Genomic DNA, 18,683 nt, shown 5'->3' on the forward strand with positions numbered 1-18,683 from the left:
GTGTTGCCTGTTGCTTTTCTGTTAACAAACGTAATAATAGGTCAAATGAAATACTTGATCCTTATTATTGATCTAAATAAATAAGAAATGTAAATAATATTTCTCTGAGACCAAAGGATAAAGGGTTAATAAGGAGTCCCTTCATTATGTTACCAACCTTCTGTCCTGCACACACTCTCAGTCTGCTTGTGAGATTTACCCTGCAAACTGAGTGTAAACACAGTTACAGCCACTTTAATGCAGCCAGACCCCCCCCCCCACACACACACACACACAAACACACACATTTCTGCTCAATTGCTCTGCTTCACATGAATCACCTGGTTAAAGCCTTCATGAATAACTTAGTAGCTCTCCATGTCTGAGAGCGCTTTTCCAAATTTAGATGTTTTATGGATAAACGCTGGACGACGAGCCCAAGTGACCCAAGAAGGCAAAGGCACTGTCTGTCTGTCTGTCTGTCTTCCTGTCTGTCTGTCTGCAGTCTTGCGAGCTTACTGTCAAGTCTCTGGGATCAGAAGCCTGTGATCATGTCTGTGTTCATTCACATTCTTTACTGTGAGGTGTGTGTGAATGTGTGTGTGCGGTTACTTGATGGAGCAGCGAGGCATCAAGTGTGTGTTTGTGTGTGTGGGTTAGAGTGTGTGTGCAATTCCCACCGAGCGTGTGTGAGGAGGTTCAGTGAGTTCATTTTGATCACCGGAGTCTGCCCGTCTGTCTCCAGGCAGAAGTCTCTCTCTCTCTCTCTCTCTCTCTCTCTCTCTCTCTCTCTCTCTCTCTCTCTCTCTCTCTCCCCCCCCTCATGACTCCCCCCATGGTGTGTGCGTCCAGCGGGCCGGTGGTTTCCTCCTTCTGCCCTGGTCAGTCGTCCTCTTGTGACTGAGTTTCTCCACGCTTCACCTCCTCAGACAGACTTTGCTCCTGCTTGAATGCATTTCTCTCCTTGGCCATTTCTACTCATCCAGGTGTGTGTGTGTGTGTGTGTGTGTGTGTGTGTGTGTGTGTGTGTGTGTGTGTGGCGAGGGAGTCATCACCCGTTGATTTCCTACAACCCGTCAAAGCCTTGGGTTCCCTTAAGTCCACATGACTCTCTCTCTCTCTCTCTCTCTCTCTCTCTCTCCCTGTAAGGACACACAGACACTAAACGCTTTTTAAAATGAATAAAGCTAAATATAGTGTCAGAGTCAAAGTCTGGAGGCACAACAGGATCCTTCTTACTTGAACACGAGGACATGAGTCAAACTGTTGCATTTATATTTCCCCAGAATGCCTCAGAGTTGTTTCCGTGGTGACGTAATGTGTCACAGATCACTCCTGTGTATTATAAAGAGTTAAAACAACCATCTGTGGTTCTTGCGTCCCATCTCCGGATGACTTAGCGGGAATTCCTTTCCTTTTAAGTGAGGGGAAGGTTGAGTCAGGCCAGGCGGAGGGCAGCTATGACTCAGGGGTCCTGGGACACAAAGGACTTAACAAATGTGCCGCTAAAGGAAAGAATCCGGTCTGTGACTCCAGCTCAGCTTGTTCAGCGGTTCAGAATGAATTCACTTGTGGTCTGAGTGAAGGCTGGAGGTGAGCGTCTTTATAAAAGTCTCTCAGAGGGAAACAGAGTTATAATAATTAAAATGTCAGACCAGCTTTCAGAAAAGTCTGAGTGTTCCTGCGGATCGGCTAATCTGCCCCCGATTGACCTTTATGACTCACTGCTAATGATGAGAGACAGGACAGGAGGGACACAAGCAGAGAGACAGACAGGAAGAGAGAGAGAGAGAGACAGACAGACTTCCTCAGGCTCTCCTCTCCTGGGTGGTAATTATCACCCCGACGACGAAGCCGTTATGAGCTGAGGACTTCCTGTTGCATCCATAACCGGCGACATAATTACGCCATGAAACAGCGATTGACGCGTTGTTTTTCCTGTTCTCCGTCTCGGCGTCGCCTCATTAATGGACGCCGCCCGCAGGCCGTACTGGCGTCGGTTAGATTCTCAGGAACAACATTTGTCGCAACGATCCAAATGCAATCAGGCGTTTGTTTGTTTTTCCCCAAGAAGGCTGGATTTCCTCATCAGTCACAAGCGATCGGCTCAACCATCACTCACACACACACACAGAGACAGAGACACACACACACACACACACACAGGTCCCGTGGCCTAATGTTGCGTAATGCTTTATTTTAGTTTAGTGATATTTTTAAGTGATCGTTTGTCTTTGAGTGACAGATGGATGCTCTGTCACTCAAGATGGAATGTTGCGGTGCAAAGTGTGTGTGTGTGGAGGCGACCGCTGCAGAGCACGGAGAGGAATCAGTCACATATTTAGTCTCTTTAAATAAATGCTTGCTTCTCTGCTGGGTCTTGACGTGATGAAGGAGGCCTGAGGAGCTGCGTTCAGTCTCACTCTCTCTCCCAGGCTGTCAGAAGCTCTTCGTCCCGGCTTAATTCTGCATTCTGCCTCTTCCTCTCCTCCAGCCGGGCTCTCCATCTTCCCCCGCCGTACCTCACTCCCTCTCTCCCGGTCGGTATAACTTCATTCAGCAGCTAAAACAGAGTGTACGGCCGTTTGTCTCGGCGAGAGCTCACGCGGTAACGAAGCATCTGGCTGCTCCGTACACCAGGTACAGAGCCTGTGAGCATGTTAGAGTGTGTGTATCTCTACATTCTCTTACTTAGTGGTCATAATGGAGAGTAGACTACTGCGACGCACATTCCTCTCTCTCTCTCTCTCTCTCTCTCTCTCTCTCTCATTGTGTGGCTCTTTAGGCTTTAAGTGAAGACTGTCAAATTCCATAATTGCTTGTGTATTATCATCATGTAAGTAATCACCATTAGGGCGATTAGACCGAGCATGCAAGCAGCCAATCATCCCTGGAGACCTGATTACACACACATACACACACACACACACACACACATACACAGAGAGAGGGAGAGGGAGAGAGAGAGAGAGAGAGAGAGAGAAAGTCACTTCTGGAGTTCTTATTGGGCTTTTGTCTAATGAAGTTGTGCCGGCGTTACTAATCACTTGTATCTCCGTCTCTCCGCCCCGAGCCCTTTGTTCATCTGGATCCCCATGAAGCTGCAGCACTTCACTTTGCTACGAGGGACGTTTGTGCGGTGGGAGAATTCCGGAGCGTTCCGCTGTGGTTGGAAGACAAAAAATGAACTTGTGCAGCATAGCAACTGATTTATTTTAGAGGAAGCAAATACAGAGTAAAGAGGTTGAGTCTGCAGAGGGGAAGGATGGAGAGGAGGAGAAGAAGAAGAAGAAGAGCTCCCAGCCCCAGAGGTGACGTAGGGAAGATAACGCTCATCACTGGGATCTCATTCATTATGAGACGGTGAGGCTGTAGGGAGCTGCAGGAAACACAAAGAGAGGGAGGGAGGAGGGCGAGTGTGTGTGTGTGTGTGTGTGTGTGTGTGTGTGTGTGTGTGTGTGTGTGTGTATGTGTGTGTGTGTGTACATAGGGCCAGAGAGAGTCGTTAGGATAATATGGTCCACAGTGAAGTGCATTATAATGAGGTCAGTGGTATTGGTGGAATATTTATATTGCACAATGTCAACCTCTGACACACACACACACACACACACACACACACACAACGCAACAAACTAATGATCCTCCAGATGCCCTCAACCCTCTGCTCACACACTGTACAGACGTACATTGAGCAGGACTGAGCATGTGCAGGAGCCGGGTCTCTGTTTTGATCAACAGATCGATTCACGCCGCTCACAATTTACGACGGTGACTTTGTAGAATCTCCGTCAGAGGCGAGGAACACTCGGGAGAAGCTGCTGAGGTTTGTGCTCTGTGACGAGACAACGCTGCTTTGTCCTTTTCCCTAATAGACCCGTTGTCTCAGATGTTTTAGGTGAATAGGAAATCTGTCTTTCTGTGACCTTCCTGCTTAATTTAGAGGACTTGTGCTTCCTGGAGCAGCGGGAGGACGTTAAGTTTTATGGGGGAGCAGTTAAAGTGTTTCTAGCAGTTGTTAGTGTATTGACATAGAGGAGAGAGTGTGTGTCGTGCTCAGTTTGAAACATCCTAGCCCTGTCTCCACCTGCTTTAAAAACAAGAGTAATAAAGCTGCGACCGGAGCATTTCAGCTCGGTTACAGCATTTCAGAGGCAGCGTGACGCTCGGAGAGAAGAGGAGACGGCGGGCGGAGAGCTGACAGGCTGATGAAATGCCAAGAGGAAAAGTTGAATAGTGTGTGCGCCTTGCGTCTGTCTGTGTGTGTGTGTGTGTGTGTGTGTGTGTGTGTGTTTGTGTGTGGAGCAGACAGGCCACCTCTTACTGTCAGGGTAGAAAGTCGACTGGGCACCGCTGGAGACGGGGATGTTTAGGAAAGCAGAGAGCCGGAGGATGAGGAGGAGGAGGAGGAGGAGGAGGAGGAGTTCAAGGACTCAACAGCTACTGAGGCTTAAAGTTACAAAATCTAATGATTTTCTGGAAATGTACTGGTTGGCATTCTTGAGATCTTTGGCCTCAGTTTACCTTTTTAAGTGACTGTGCTTTGTGCTTTACTTCAGTTGGAGCCAAAGTTGTGCCTCTGCTTCCTCAGATCAAGGCCTTAATCCAGATCCAGATCCAGGCTCTGCCCCGATGTGTCTCCCATCACCATCAGCCGCCACCTGGATTCTGCCTGAGCCAGGCCACATCCTGTCTGCGGTCGGTCAGATGGGGCAGCAGTCCGATCACAGCTGTGATTAAGATTCATTCAGCTGCTTTGGGGCGATTTAAGGAGCAAACTCTCCGTTGGTGGATCAGGTTTCCCCTCAGGATGAGCCTGACCTCAGGAAGACTCCTCACCTCCTCACCATGCATTATTGATCGCACACTATTGCAGCAAGAAATATGTAACCTTTTCTCAGGATGAATGTATGAAAACGCAAGAATATGAGCGTCCACAGCACCAAACCACACATATCTTACTGTATATATGGAAGTATTATGGTCTGTTAGTGTTTGATCGTGTGTGTGTGTAAGAATCTGTCAGCGGTGAGGAAATGAGAAGGCTCAGCTTTCCCACGACCTCATCTCAGTCACTGATTCCAGACTCCAGGAATCTGGCCAGCGACTGCAGGTGAGAGGATGGTGGCAGGCAACAGTTTCCATGGTTACAACTCAATTCCCTCCAACCAGTGAGCCAGGTGTTGGTGGGTGACTTTGGCGTGACCTTATGTTCCAGTTGGTTAGGTGGGTGTGTAGTGGATACACACACACACAAGCTGCACAGGGTGTGTGTGTGTGTGTGTGTGAACAGTGAGGCTAAGAAAGCATTGTACCCACTGGAGCACAGACAGGATTACTGACAGATTAAACAAAACAGCCCTCTGCTTGATGATGTGTTTGTGTAAAAACATACCTGGAGGCATCTGAGCCGAGCAGAGAGATAAAGAGTGTGTGTGGATGGATTTAAACTGTTTGTGTGTGTGTGTTCTGGCAACAATTCATTTAGCATGTGGAGACAAAGAGATTTAGACAGATGGGCTCTGTGTTTTTGCAGGAATGTGTCTTGTGTCTTTCTTCCATCAGAGGAAGACTCCATGAAGGGCGAGTGAAACATTTCCCCCGGTTTGATCTGTCAACACTCCCACTCTGCTGAATTGTTTATTCTCTATCCTAGCTGCATGAGTTATCATATTTTTGTTGTTACTGAGATGAATTTCCACAATAAATATCAGGTCTAATCAGATCAGAGTGTGTGTTTCTGCGTGCGTCTCAGTCTCGTATCTGTGTGCGATGATGTGAGAGGAGACAAAGAGCAGAACGGAGCGGCAGGCAGGGAAATGATGTCGCTCTTTGCCAGCGTGAGGATCAAGTAGATATCAAAGCTGTTAGTTGATTGGTGCTGCGTCACCGTGCTGCCAGTGTCGGTGTTCTTCTTCTTTGTGTTTGGTTTGGACACATTGTGCTGCGTTCAGGTGCTCATAGGAACGTGGTTAATACCAAATTCGGCAAGTGGAAGTTACAACGTCACTGTGTGAGAGATATTATGGGCCCAAACATGGCAGATATCATTACAATTAACTGCTGAATATGTAAATAGGCTTTATGCTACATTCGCAGACAACACAAATTGTCAAATCAAATCAAATCATTTAACAATTTGGTCCCAATGCACAATTATGATGCAGTAACATAAGAGAAGAAAGAAATAGCTGACATTTAACTTTATTTGATGGAACAAGAGCTGCATTCCTTTCACTTCTCATCTCAAACTGTCGAGCATGTTGACGTGCAAGTTAAACTTCGTCCCTATCAAATTCATTGAAACCTATTTTGTCACTAAAATAGACATAAAGGACAGAAGAGTCTCTCCTCTTCTCCCAGCACACTGACAATGAAGCAGAGAGTGCAGTCAGCTGATCTATTTGTTCCAAAAGCATCACCTGTCGCACACATCCATCCATGCTGTCATGTCAATGTCAACATCCTGTCATAATCGATACATAAAATAACGTTTATTGCTCCAGTTTGTGTTCCACAGATGCAAACCGCAGATATAAACCAACTTTTATCAAGAAAGAAATTAGCATTCCAAGTTAAAAGTGAACTCTTCCAGCGACATCCTGCGCCTGCAGCTGAAAACAAAGAGTATGAAGCAAAGACGCACAGCTGGAGGGCTGATATGAATCAACAAACACATAATGCAAAGCTTGGGAGAATTGTTAATGTCTTACTTTTGGATCAGGGAATTGCTTTAAGGCAAGGAAGTTTACAAAATTGTTGTTGTGATAAAAGATTCCATGACACAGCAAATGATGTGATCTGTTGGAGTGGGAATGGGAAATACATAGGAAAGTTTCTGTGAAGGTTCTCAGTCAAAGGCTTGAAGGTGTTTCCCCTCTCATGGATTGTTTAGTCCAGGGTTGTGGACTAAACAATCATTCCTCTTCTAATGAACATCGTTCAGCAGCAGAATGTCATTATACACAACTGACCACAGGGTCTCCAATCACTCTAACGACGATCACATCACAACCAGGAGGACTAATCAGGAGTATCAACGACCCTGACTACGACTCCAAGTCCAGTTGAAAAAGATGAACTTTCCTTGGAAATACCAAGTGTATAATTTAGAAATTGCAATTAAATGGACTTGGGATTGGGATTCTGGATGCTACATGACCCTACCAGTTGTTGGACCACTACCTGTTGCGTTTCTGTTCTGATTGTGGCAGGACAGACGAGGCCTGAATCGGAAGCTACTATGTGTTACAACCACAGGCGTCTGTCCACACCAGTAGGATTGTTTTGGTGGATAGTGTGTGTCTACGCTCACACATCACATATTGCCCACTTGCTTATCTATGTAAACGAGCCTTAAAAAAGAAAACACTCCATTATTGCATCATTGCACAAAGAGCTGTCCACTGAGAAAGCAGTAATTGCCTGTTTACGTTGTGCACAGTAGTGCTGGAGTGCAGAGCTGCATTTTTAAAGAGGAGCTCTAACAACAAGGCTATCAATCAAGTTTGTGTGTGTGTTTGTGATTGATTGTTCATGCACGTGTGTGTGTGTGTGTGTGTGTATGTAGCTGTGTGTATGTAGCTGTAGAGGAATCCCTCGCCTCTTCTTCTTCCTCTCAACATTTGAAGGTCATGGCTGTCTATTGTGGCTCGTTACACTAACAAGCACTCAGCTCCTTCCCCCGGGGCTCAGTGGATCCCGGGGGCTCAGTTTGGGCCAAGAAGTGTTTTAGTGTTCATGCAGAGGGATGAGGTGCTCTGTGTCTGTGCGCCGCTCATCACCCCATTCTTCAAATTCTAACCAGGTTTTTAAAAAGTCAGCAGCTTGAGGGGAAACATGAATCACCCGGGCTGTGACTCTTAACTGGGAGATTTAGAAAGAGATTAATGAACCTTTTGCATATGAATGTAGTCTTTATCCGTTTTGACTTGCTGTACAGGATTATGTACAAAATGTGCATAAATATGCATAATGCAGATTCTGATTAATTCTGAATGCATCATTTCCTCACATGAGCCTGGTTGCTGATGGAAATGTATACAATCCTGTATACAGCAGTGCAGAATGCATAATCAGGCTCTTCTTCTTTTGTGACCTCTAAAGCTTTCTGCACCTGCGCCAAAGTGAAAAAATAAATAAATAAGGGGATTAAAAAAAAAAGATTACATTTTGTTTTTCCACTTTTGACGCAATGCAAGTGTCCAACCAGCAGACGGCGCTGGAGCAACCACAAAGAGAACCAATGAGCAGCAAGGGCCAACGGCTAAACTGACGCGAAAAACGCTTCACCTTGTGTTTAAGTGTTCAACCAACTCTGTCCAACCTCAGTGAATCAATGCTAACAAGCTAACAAGAGAAAGTGCTGAGTCAGCGGCATTTAATATCTGCTAATATAATGCTAACCAACTAGCAGCTACACTAGGCTGCCAAGTCCACTAGCTTACTGCTAACAAAAGCAGCTACGCTAGGCTAAGCAGCCAGATTAGACCCCTATTTACTGATATTTTATGATGTCATTGCTTACTCATGGTCCCCAAAAGAGAGGAGAGGGAGATGAGGGTGTGAGGTGATGAGGAATGTGAAGACAAATAACAGTAGGGCGACATGAATGAGTGAGAATCAAAATGTGCCTATATGAGGTGTATTAGTAGGTTTCTCATCACAGTCAAGTTTGTAAATGGAGACTTTGAGTACAAGAATATATCCAGCATTGGGAGTTTGCAGCATCTCCTCTCTGTCCCCATCATGAGGTTCACTGATTGAACGAACACATGTAGATCCATGAACATGAGGCAGCTGACGTGTGGAATGGACTCCCATTAAATCCTTGGCTTGCTCGTTACTGGCTCATTTTCTTCTGGGCCGATCCCGCACCGTCCTTCAGCGCTTTTCCATCCTGAGTAATTGGACGGAGTGTGTTGGCGGGGGAGGAGTGTTGTGCTGGCTGCTCCCTCTGAGTCGCGCGGGGCCAAGAGCTGCTGCTGCGCCGTATCGAGTTGTGTAAAGAGCTGAAATCCAGCCAAACAAACGCTGAACTGTGGCTTTGCCCTTGGCACATAGTTACTGCTTTCATTATTTATCCCTCTGCCTTCCTTACCTACTGCCCAGAGCAGTCAGTTGATTAAGGCGATGGCCTCAGAAGCGATGTCCTTGGGACGTCACGACAAAATAAAGAATGGATATAAAGAAATGACTAACAACAGTTCGCCTTCTCCTACTTAAAGGGAAATGATGTTGACGGACCTTTACTGAGCGGTCCATTCAGGTTGTTGGGTCAAAGCTGTTATCCTCCATACTAACAAAACAAAAACAAGCACAATATTTGGTCTTATGTCACCACAACAACAATGAATCTTCCAACATTTGCTTATATTTGCATGGGAATCTTCCATCTGAAAAAAGGATGTAGGGAAATTCTTGCATTTTAAATGTTCTGAAGAAAGAAGAAGGGAACATCCAGCCCTCTAATTCTTCATAAACTTGCATGGATTTCTTGAATATTTTGAATTTGCAGTGTGAAAACCAATTGAATTCAAATGAAGTGTATAGTGTTATGTATATAATGTGCACATTCTGATGGAAATTCCTCTTCCTTAGGGACCAAACAAGTGTCTAATGTTGGCAGAAAAGACACTTTTGTTGCACTCTGTTCCCACTGTCTCAGTTACTAGGATTGCTGAGTTCTTTTTGTTTCTCTGCCTTCCTGAGCCACCTGGAGTATGAGAGCAAGAATAGCTCAGGCAGGTGGTTTGGTTGTCCCAGGACCAAAGTGGGTCCTTGTTTCTTGGGTGCAAGACAAAGTGAAGCTTGTGAGTTTGTGAACGTGTGCCTGCAGTGCACTTTTGTTCTATTTGAACTGGTTTCTCTGTGCTCTGTGTTGCTCTGCTGACATTTGTTTGGTGTTAAGAAAGCATTGAGGTCTGATTTCTGTCTCCTTTGTGTTTTGCAGTGATGCGGAGGAATCCCTTCGTGGTGGACGGCTGCTGTAGGAAAGGGTCTCGCAACGCACTGCAGGAGCTCTACAACCCCACAGAGGTAAGAGGCCTGCTTACACACCTGCTGTCTGTCTCTCTCTGTCTTACTTATTACGCAATCCTGGTAATTTAAATGTAACTGCATGACAGTTAATGCTGTTTGCAAATATGCCCTTTATTTGCATCCCTATTCCCAAATCTGGGATGCTGCTGGCTGGCTCTCTGTTGACTTTGACACATGCCACAGGGCCTGGATGTCAGAGTGACAACAACACACACACACACACACACACACACACACACACACACACACACACACACACACACACACACACACACACACACACACACACACACACACACACCGCCCCATGAAAACACCAGAGGACGACATTAACATAATGGACGTCCGTCTTGAGTCTGGTCCATCAGGCCTCAGGCTATAATCCAGCTTTCAGTCTCTCAACAATGAGAGCAGACAGGAAGGGACAAGAAAGGACAGGACTTGCTGCCCAGCCACTTGCTGCTCTCAAGGACAAATGATGATTCCACTGTCAGGCTTCATTTACTGTTTGGATATAAAGGAGAAAGCTGCCATCTGAGAACACGACATCAAATATAATCACACAAGCATCGGCATGACATTAAAGCATATTATGGGTTACAATTTTTAATGGCATTTCTTTAACAGACAGTTAATATTGAAGAGGTTGAATGGTAGAGAGAGAGATGAAGATGGTGACCAACATCCAAGCTGTGTGTGTGTGTGTGTGTGTGTGTGTGTGTGTGTGTGTGTGTGTGTGTGTGTGTGTGTGAGCTGCCAGCAGGACAGCCTTTGGTTAATGCTCACTGGCTACGTCTCTATAATAAAAAGACATCTGAACAGCATATGGTTATTTATAAGCCATGCTGCAATACACAATAGTTGTTTTGTCCAGATTTGACTGTAAAAGCATTTCATTCATGAGATCTGCTGCTGGAAACTCCAACCTTGAAGACAAACAGGAAGTAGAGTTTAGATTCATAATTAAAATTTAGCTTAGAGATTACTTAATTAGATTCAGTGTGTGTGTGTGTGTGTGTGTGTGTTTGTGTGTGTGTGTGTGTGTGTGTGTGTGTGTGTGTGTGTGTGTGTGTGTGTGTGTGTGTGTGTGTGTGTGTCCATTTGCTCAGTCACCATATAGTAATAATATGAACGTGGGTTTTAATCTGAGAATAATGTAAAGAATATAAATGTAACCTTTAAATAAAGCTTTGTTCAGCATTCACAGGTGGTTGTAGATAATAACCTAAGTAAATGTTGTCAGCCATACGCATTTAAGGTCAAATTAATTCATAAAACCACCAAAAAGGCCCTCCGAGGCTTCTCTCATTCGTCTTGCTCTCGTGCACTGAAGGCACCTGGCTGCCTGTGAGTGCATGGACAGCTGAGGAGGACAGAGAGGCGGGAGGACACTGCTGGAGGTGATACCATCACTCTGATTGATTGTCTCCTTTCTCCTCCTCCTCTGTTCTCTCATCACTGTCCTCTTCACTATCTATTACCTACTGTCGACCGGCCGCAGAGCCTGGTCCATCTTTCTTTTCACCTTTAACTGTCCTTTCTTATTGCCTCTCACCTGCCACTACTCTCCCTCTCTCCCCGTCTCTCCCTTCCATGCTTCTCATTGTAGGACTTTCACACACTCTTTCTTTCTCCAAGCAATTTATCATCGTGGAGCTTTCAAAGGCATAACGGGAGGCTTTAATCGGTTTTGGACAGCTAAGATTAGCCCGGGTGCACGTGGACGAGCCGTCTGTTACTTTTCCATGGAGGATTTTTCCACACGTTCTCACTCATGTGAAGTCCCATTGATATATCTGTGTGTGCATAGAGAAGGTGTTATTGCAGCTCAAGTAAACTTTAGCAGGGTGCCTGGGGTTAGTGGTCAGGAGAGATGGTGTGTGTGTGTGTGTGTGTGTGTGTGTGTGTGTGTGTGTGTGTGTGTGTGTGTGTGCCTGTGTGTACTTCTACGCCTGCCCTTCTACATTTGAATTATAGACCTTGGGAGTGAGGACATTCTTTAAATAGTTTTGTAAGTTTATGCTTCTGCACCGTCTCCTTTGATGACTTCCGATTTAGAGCTTAAAGATCTAAGGTCAAGGCGAAGTTTAGAGTAGCTGTAATAAACTGTGTACTGAATTAAATAAACAACTTTTGAATTTAATGCTATGATCAACATATTGATATGACGATCACCTCAGCTTTGTTGGAGGCGTTCAGCATCCTGTTGGCTGAGTGACAGAAGTGTCCAAGGGACAGGAAACGTGAAGGTGCTCTCAGCTGTTAAGTCGCCTTAATTGATATGTGGCCAATATTGTTAAGCAAATGGAAGAGAAAAGTCATTAAGCAACGTTTTGGACAATACTGTGGCATGGAAGCTTTTAGTTTACAGGTCAGCTGAGTCATCACAAGAAAAGATCATGCAACTAACGGGCAGGGATATTATGAGTTTGGTTCATTACAGACTGAATACTAAAGTGTCACATTGTATCAGGGCTCAATTCTGTATGAAAGGTCTCCACCTCCGAACAGCAGGCACAAGTTAGTGAAGGTGTATTAAAGCTGTCTGCATTTTGTCACAAACTCTAAAGAAGAAGAAGAAGAAGAAGAAACTTTATTGGGTCAAATCTCATGCAAACACGTCAATCTGAAATGTGTCTTGTGTGCCCCTCTTACACACACACACACACACATGGTTTACACAGAGGGGTCAGCGCAGGGCAGCTATGAAACTTCGCCCCTGGAGCAGTTTTGGGGGTTCGATGCCTTGCTCAAGGGCACCTCGGCAGAGCCCTGGAGGCAAACTGGCAACTCTCCAGCTGCCAGGCCACTTTCTTGCTCCATTCAGGACTCGAACCGGCGACCCTCCCTATGGACTGACCTTCTGCCGCCCCGGGACTGAAACAAACTTTTGCAGTGATGAATCTGTATTTTCATAAATAATATACGACTGCGAATCCAGGTTCAGTTCAATTTACATAAACAGTAGGTTGAGAATTTTTGAGCGATCCTGCAAACAAACAAACGGTGCAGGCAGAAACAGAACCCCCTCACTGTACACATCATCCCTCTCTCTTGTGTGTGTATGCGGTTCAGACCTCCGCGGCTCGGCTCTTGATGTGCTCATGCAGCCTCGCTTCAGTGGCTCCCGCTTCATTTCACAGCAGCTTGTGTGTGTGTGTTCTTGTGTTCTTGTGTTCTTGTGTTCTTGTGTTCTTGTGTTCTTGTGTTTTTTGTGTTCGCTGCTGAATTGCAACTCCGCCTCAGCATTAATTCCACCAACTGTGAAAAAGAACAGGTTAGTCATCGCCGGGCCTCAGTCTCTGCAATCCCCGAGAGGAAAGTGTGTTTTTCACACCTGGTGATGAAAATATCCTGACAGTGACATTTGCAGAAAAAGCTTAAATCCACCACAGCTCCCAAAATGTATTCAGACGTTTTAGATTTAATCTTGCAAACAGGTGGTGCAGCATTGGGAAGAAAGTAACAGGGAGCAGGTTTGAGCTTTTAAATCCTCTCTGGTGTTCCACTTTACTGTACACATGCTCTATAAAGCTGAGATCTGCGTCCTCCGGGCCCAAACTCTGTTCATTAATCATGCTGAAAATGGGAGTCAGCTGATTTTCCAAACACGCTCCACTTACAGAGCGGACGGTTTGATGTGGTCAGACATCTAAACCCAGGAAGGGAAACTTGTTCCTCTTATGTTCCTGCAGAGTTATAATCTTTCCTCCGCATGGAAATTACTTTTTCCCTTCCTGCCAGTGAGCACAGGCCGGCCCACAGAGGCCAGTGGCACCGTCGCCGCGACGACTGGTGAAGAGGATCCGTCTGCCTTTGTGTAGATTTCTCATGCAGGTCTTGCTGGTAGTGGGTGTGTGGACAGGCACTGATGACTAAAGGCTAATGTGAGCGCTAATGGAACGCCTCTGTAATGACAAAGTGTTTTTATATTTATGTCTGTGGATGTCTTTGTGATCTATCTCTATTCAGGAGGTAGAAACATTACAGCAGGGCATTTTAGTGATCAGCACCTCCTGAGGTTTTTTAAGATTCCAATTAAGACTCCAGGTAAGGGAAGATGTAAGATGCGTCGTACGTACACGGGCATCAATATGTTACACTTAAAAGAAACCTCAACCTGATGAGGACGCTGCATCAGACTTTGCATTAGTGAGCTGAGATGTTTCTTAGTTCTAATCAGGAAGTCTCCTGGACGCCTTTAAGGGGAAGGACCCCCAGTGCGTCCATCTGGGAAAGAACAGGACAGCGTGGAGGCAGGGACATCTGTTTAAGATGGAGGGATGGATGTGTGGAGGAATAGAAATGAGACTTAAAGGCACAGGATTGATCCTAGGTGATATTACCTGTCTAGACTCTTACAGCAGCTACCGGTGTGTGTGTGTAAATGCTTATATATCTATACAGTATGTCTGTACACTGTGTGTGTGTGCATGTGTGTGCCTGCACCCCCTCTGGCCTGCCATCCTTCTCTAGAAGGGGCAAGATTATGCAGGATTACAGCATCAGAGGCTGGCACAGACATGAAAGAGACGTTACACCTTTCACCCACAGTAAAGAAGCCCAAGCAGCTGCTGTGTTGTTCTGCTATAAAACCCTCAGCCCACAGAGGAGCCATATGCTGCGGTGTGAGTTTAAGGGGACTTTGTGTGCCTGTGTGTGTGTGTGTGCATGTGTGTGTGCGTGTGCGGGGAGCTGGATAACTCATACTGGGTTTAAAGAAAAAAGGGATTTAGAGCGGGCGGTCGCTGTCTGTTTACGTCTCTCTGGAGGCTGTGTGTGATACAGACTGAAGAAAGGAGATGAGAAAGAATGAGACAAAGGGACTTATGAAGAAGAGCTCTCCGTTTTTCTGTCTGTGAAGACGACACGTAGAGAGACGCAACAGTGGAGAGTAGAAGCTCAGAAAGCATACGGATATTACAGCAAGACAATTACCCCGAGATCTGGATCAGCCTCTGTTGTTCTGAATGTAAAAGGATCACGACATGAAGGAGGCACAGCGTCTCTGACTCACACCTGTCACTGCCACCGCCTGGTTTGAGAGACGGCTGTCAGATGAAAATGCTGATCACATTTTGATCCCAAGAGAAGAGACATAAAACTGTGATACATCTACAAATCCTTTTCACCAGCCGAACTGTGATCCAACCATCTATTCTCTATACCCGGGTGATGTCCTGATCAAGGTGACAGGGGGACTGGAGCCTTTGTGGCAGTTGTCATTGGTTGCCGTTCCATCACAGAGACGGATAAACTAATTCACACACACACACACCTGCAAGCCTGTGGAGGTGGGGAAAGAGAGAGAGAGAGAGAGAGAGAGAGAGAGAGAGAGGGAGGGTCAGATTGGACCCTGGACCCTCTGGCTGTGAGGCATCAGGACTGACCCACCTCCCATACTGTCACTTCCATTTAAATTCATCTAATAGTGAGACACTGATATTTAAATTTGAGCATGGGAGAATCATCATGACTTGGCTTTGATTTTGGCTTTGGCCGCAGCTTGAGGCCTGCAGGGTTGTGGAGGAGGACGGTTCCAGTTTTAGTCTGGGTCATTGAGTAGAGAGGGTTCATTAGTGAACGCCCATCAAGAGACTTACAGTGGACTCAGCAACACTGGCTGAACTTTCTCCATACTTAAGGTCCAAATAAGGCAATACAGCCGTTTTAAAATGTCATCTAAGATAAGATAAGATGAAATAAAAGTTTATTATCCCGAGGGAAATGACTGTGCAACAGTTTCAGTAGAGTGGAGAAGGAAACCAAGAATCATCTCTAGTGCACAAACTACAAGCGTGCAACAATGCATGCAAGACAACAAAAGCACACACAATAAGGGGAACAAAGTACATAACAAAGGGTACAAAGTGCAGAGTGTGCATCTGGCTAAACACCACAACTAGACTGACATCGGCTTAGATTGAGAATAACTTAGATGATGTGATTGAACATTTACTTTACTCTGGGATATAAAAGTAGAACCATGTCTTCCTTCTTCTTCCTCTCCTGCTTCTTCTGCATCTCAGAGGGTGAACGCAGCATGCAGAGGGTACAAAGAGGGTCCAGGCTCCTTCAAGCTGACACAGACTTTGATGCCTCTGAAGGGAAAGTCAGCGCACTTAGTCATTATCTTGTCTCCTAGTGCTATAATTATGTCTCCTCTTTTGCTGTTTGGAGTTTTGTGTCTGAAACGATGCACGCAGGTCTACAGCAGCTCAGGATCACACACACACACACACACACACACACACACACACACACACACACACACACACACACACACACAGTCAATGTTAATGGTTGTGGATCAATAGGAATTAGCTGTGAGTGTGTATGGCAGGTTTGCAGGGATCAGTCATGGTTCTCCTGCGTGGAGCTCAGGTTACAGGTTTGATGCTGGCTGGCGTGGGACAGAGCGAGGCCGGCTTACCCAGGCGCTACAAAGCCCGGAGAGCTCACCTACGTTTGTGCTGCGCGTGTGTTTGTGTGTTGTGGATACACACACTTCAAACAGGCATCAAACATTCAAAACAAGGATACGGCTCCAAGCCCAACAGCACGTAACATTTATTTATTCTGTACTCTAGATTGGATACATGTCAGTATGAAGACATGAAGCAGTTTGAGAGGTTGTTTATTTCTGAAGCCAGATTTGTGATCCAACCTTCCTCAAGCTATTTTTTCAAGGTGCTCTTCTGATTGAAATCAACACGATGTGCGCGTTGGAGTGTTTTATGAACTTTCACAGCAGCTGACACCTAATAAGTTTTGGAATTCAGACCACAACCAGACACTAATAAAGCACACACTAGTGAAATGTTTACAATGGTCAGTTAACAGCCGCTTATGGTGAGGAGAGGCGGGCAGGTTTAACAGACTGCAAACCTCCAAACACAATAAGATAAACCACACACACACACACGCGCACGCACATGCACACGCACACACACACACGCACACACACATACTGGCAATCACTGACTGATGTTGAATTATTCTTGAAGAGTGAATGTGTGGTAATCAGGATTATATGACAGCAACATTATGAAATTAATGCAATATTGTTTCTAATCAGTAATCGATGCTTCGGGTCATTTTGGATTATAACAGAAAGCTAACCATTATTAATGAAGCATCAAATTATCCATATGTTTGTTAACTGTGTGTGTGTGTGTGTGTGTGTGCGTGTGTGCGTGTGTGCGTGTGTTTGTGTGTGTGTGTGTGTGTGTGTGTGTGTGTGTGTGTGTGTGCCCATGTTGTGGTTCTGCTTGCCCCTGGCACACACCCTGTGTCCATTCACTGCCCATGCATAAAATCATGAATTAGTAGATTCAGTGCCTTAAAGGTTCCTTGTTTGCTTTGTGGGAGTGTTTACAGGTTAGAAAATCTCACTTCTGACTAAAGTTACAAGTTTAAATTCCTCCACTGTACCTAAAAGCAAGTGAGAGATATTTTTCTGTTATGCCAACGGATACTTGTGCAGATTAAGTAGCTGTGTATATTTGCATTGCGTGTTTGAATGCTTGTTCTGAACGGCTGAAGGCTGAGACTTGTGTGTGTGTGTGTTTGACTGACTGACTGACAAACATGACGCAGGTGAGAGACACCACACAAACACCTTGAACAGCTTTTTCTATTGCCAACCTCTAATAAATCCAATTATCACGTCAAGAAATTGGCTTATGAGACTTTCAAATCAAGCTTAATGGTTCATAACCTTCAAACTCTTCGAACTTCAGCCCAAGGTGAAATTTAACCGAGTTGTGAATGTTTAGTTCTGCCATATCAGGCGTTAAATCAGGCCAGGAAGACATATTCTGCACTATATTTGAAAGTTAGGATTCTTCCCCTTGGTCTGTAAATGGAATCTGTGAAGTTTGTTGGAAAAACACAAATCCAGCTTCTGCAATGTTTCCAGCCACTCAGTCTGTCATTTTAGAGAAGGAGATGTTTTGGGTGTTGACAGTAAACAAATGAGCGGTGGTGTCCAACCACCTTTTACAGTGAGGATCTTGGCGCTGACTGAACATAACAGAGGCTTTTACATGCAACTCACACATATCTTTCCTTTTTGTAGGGTGTGCTTGGGCAAACCTTTCTGATCAATTAGAAACGTGTGATTTTGAGGTGAGGTTTTGCAGAAGTGTGGAACAACAACAACATGAGAGTGCTTGCATAGTGGTCAAACTGGTCTGTGAGTGGTGATGGGCTGGACTGGCAGGCTGGTTGTGCTGAGCAGGAGGTAGATTCAACTTCTCCAGACAGATATAAGTGGATGTCGGGTGCATGGATGCGACAGGACACAAGATGTCATTTTTGGATGGCCACTGCAATAATACACTTATTAATAATACTGCAGTAATTATTTTTATTTTTATTTTTATTTTTATTTTTATCTTTGTTTTTTTTTGTTTTTTTATTTTATTTTATTTTTTTTATTTTTATTTTTTATTTTTATTTTTTTTAATTTTTGTTGTTGTTAGTAGTTGTAGTATATCACTTAATTATTAAATTATTATTATTCCTGGTAGTCTTGTAAAGTTCCTGTCAGGTGGAACATTAAACCACAGTGAAGATCATCTAGAACATCAAGCATACATCACACCATCACCTCTGCTGTTTTAGAGCCCCAAAAACAAAGTAACCATTATAATTTCTCC

General features: G+C 45.0%; 1 protein-coding gene across 1 annotated transcript in view; it reads left to right on the forward strand.

Annotated features, from left to right (window-relative positions):
• The window catches only part of chst11 (carbohydrate (chondroitin 4) sulfotransferase 11), a 61,579-nt gene that overhangs the window by 31,664 nt on the left and 11,232 nt on the right, over positions 1–18,683 (forward strand). Inside the window, exon 2 of the mRNA XM_076167409.1 lies at positions 9,932–10,017. Within this exon, the coding sequence (XP_076023524.1) occupies positions 9,932–10,017 (86 nt within the window). The remainder of the gene's footprint in view (positions 1–9,931; positions 10,018–18,683) is intronic.

Source organism: Genypterus blacodes, unplaced genomic scaffold (assembly GCF_046128005.1).
Source record: "Genypterus blacodes isolate CSIRO-AG114 ecotype Tasmania unplaced genomic scaffold, CSIRO-AGI_Gbla_v1 ptg000158l_1, whole genome shotgun sequence".
Taxonomy (NCBI): Eukaryota; Metazoa; Chordata; class Actinopteri; order Ophidiiformes; family Ophidiidae; genus Genypterus; species Genypterus blacodes.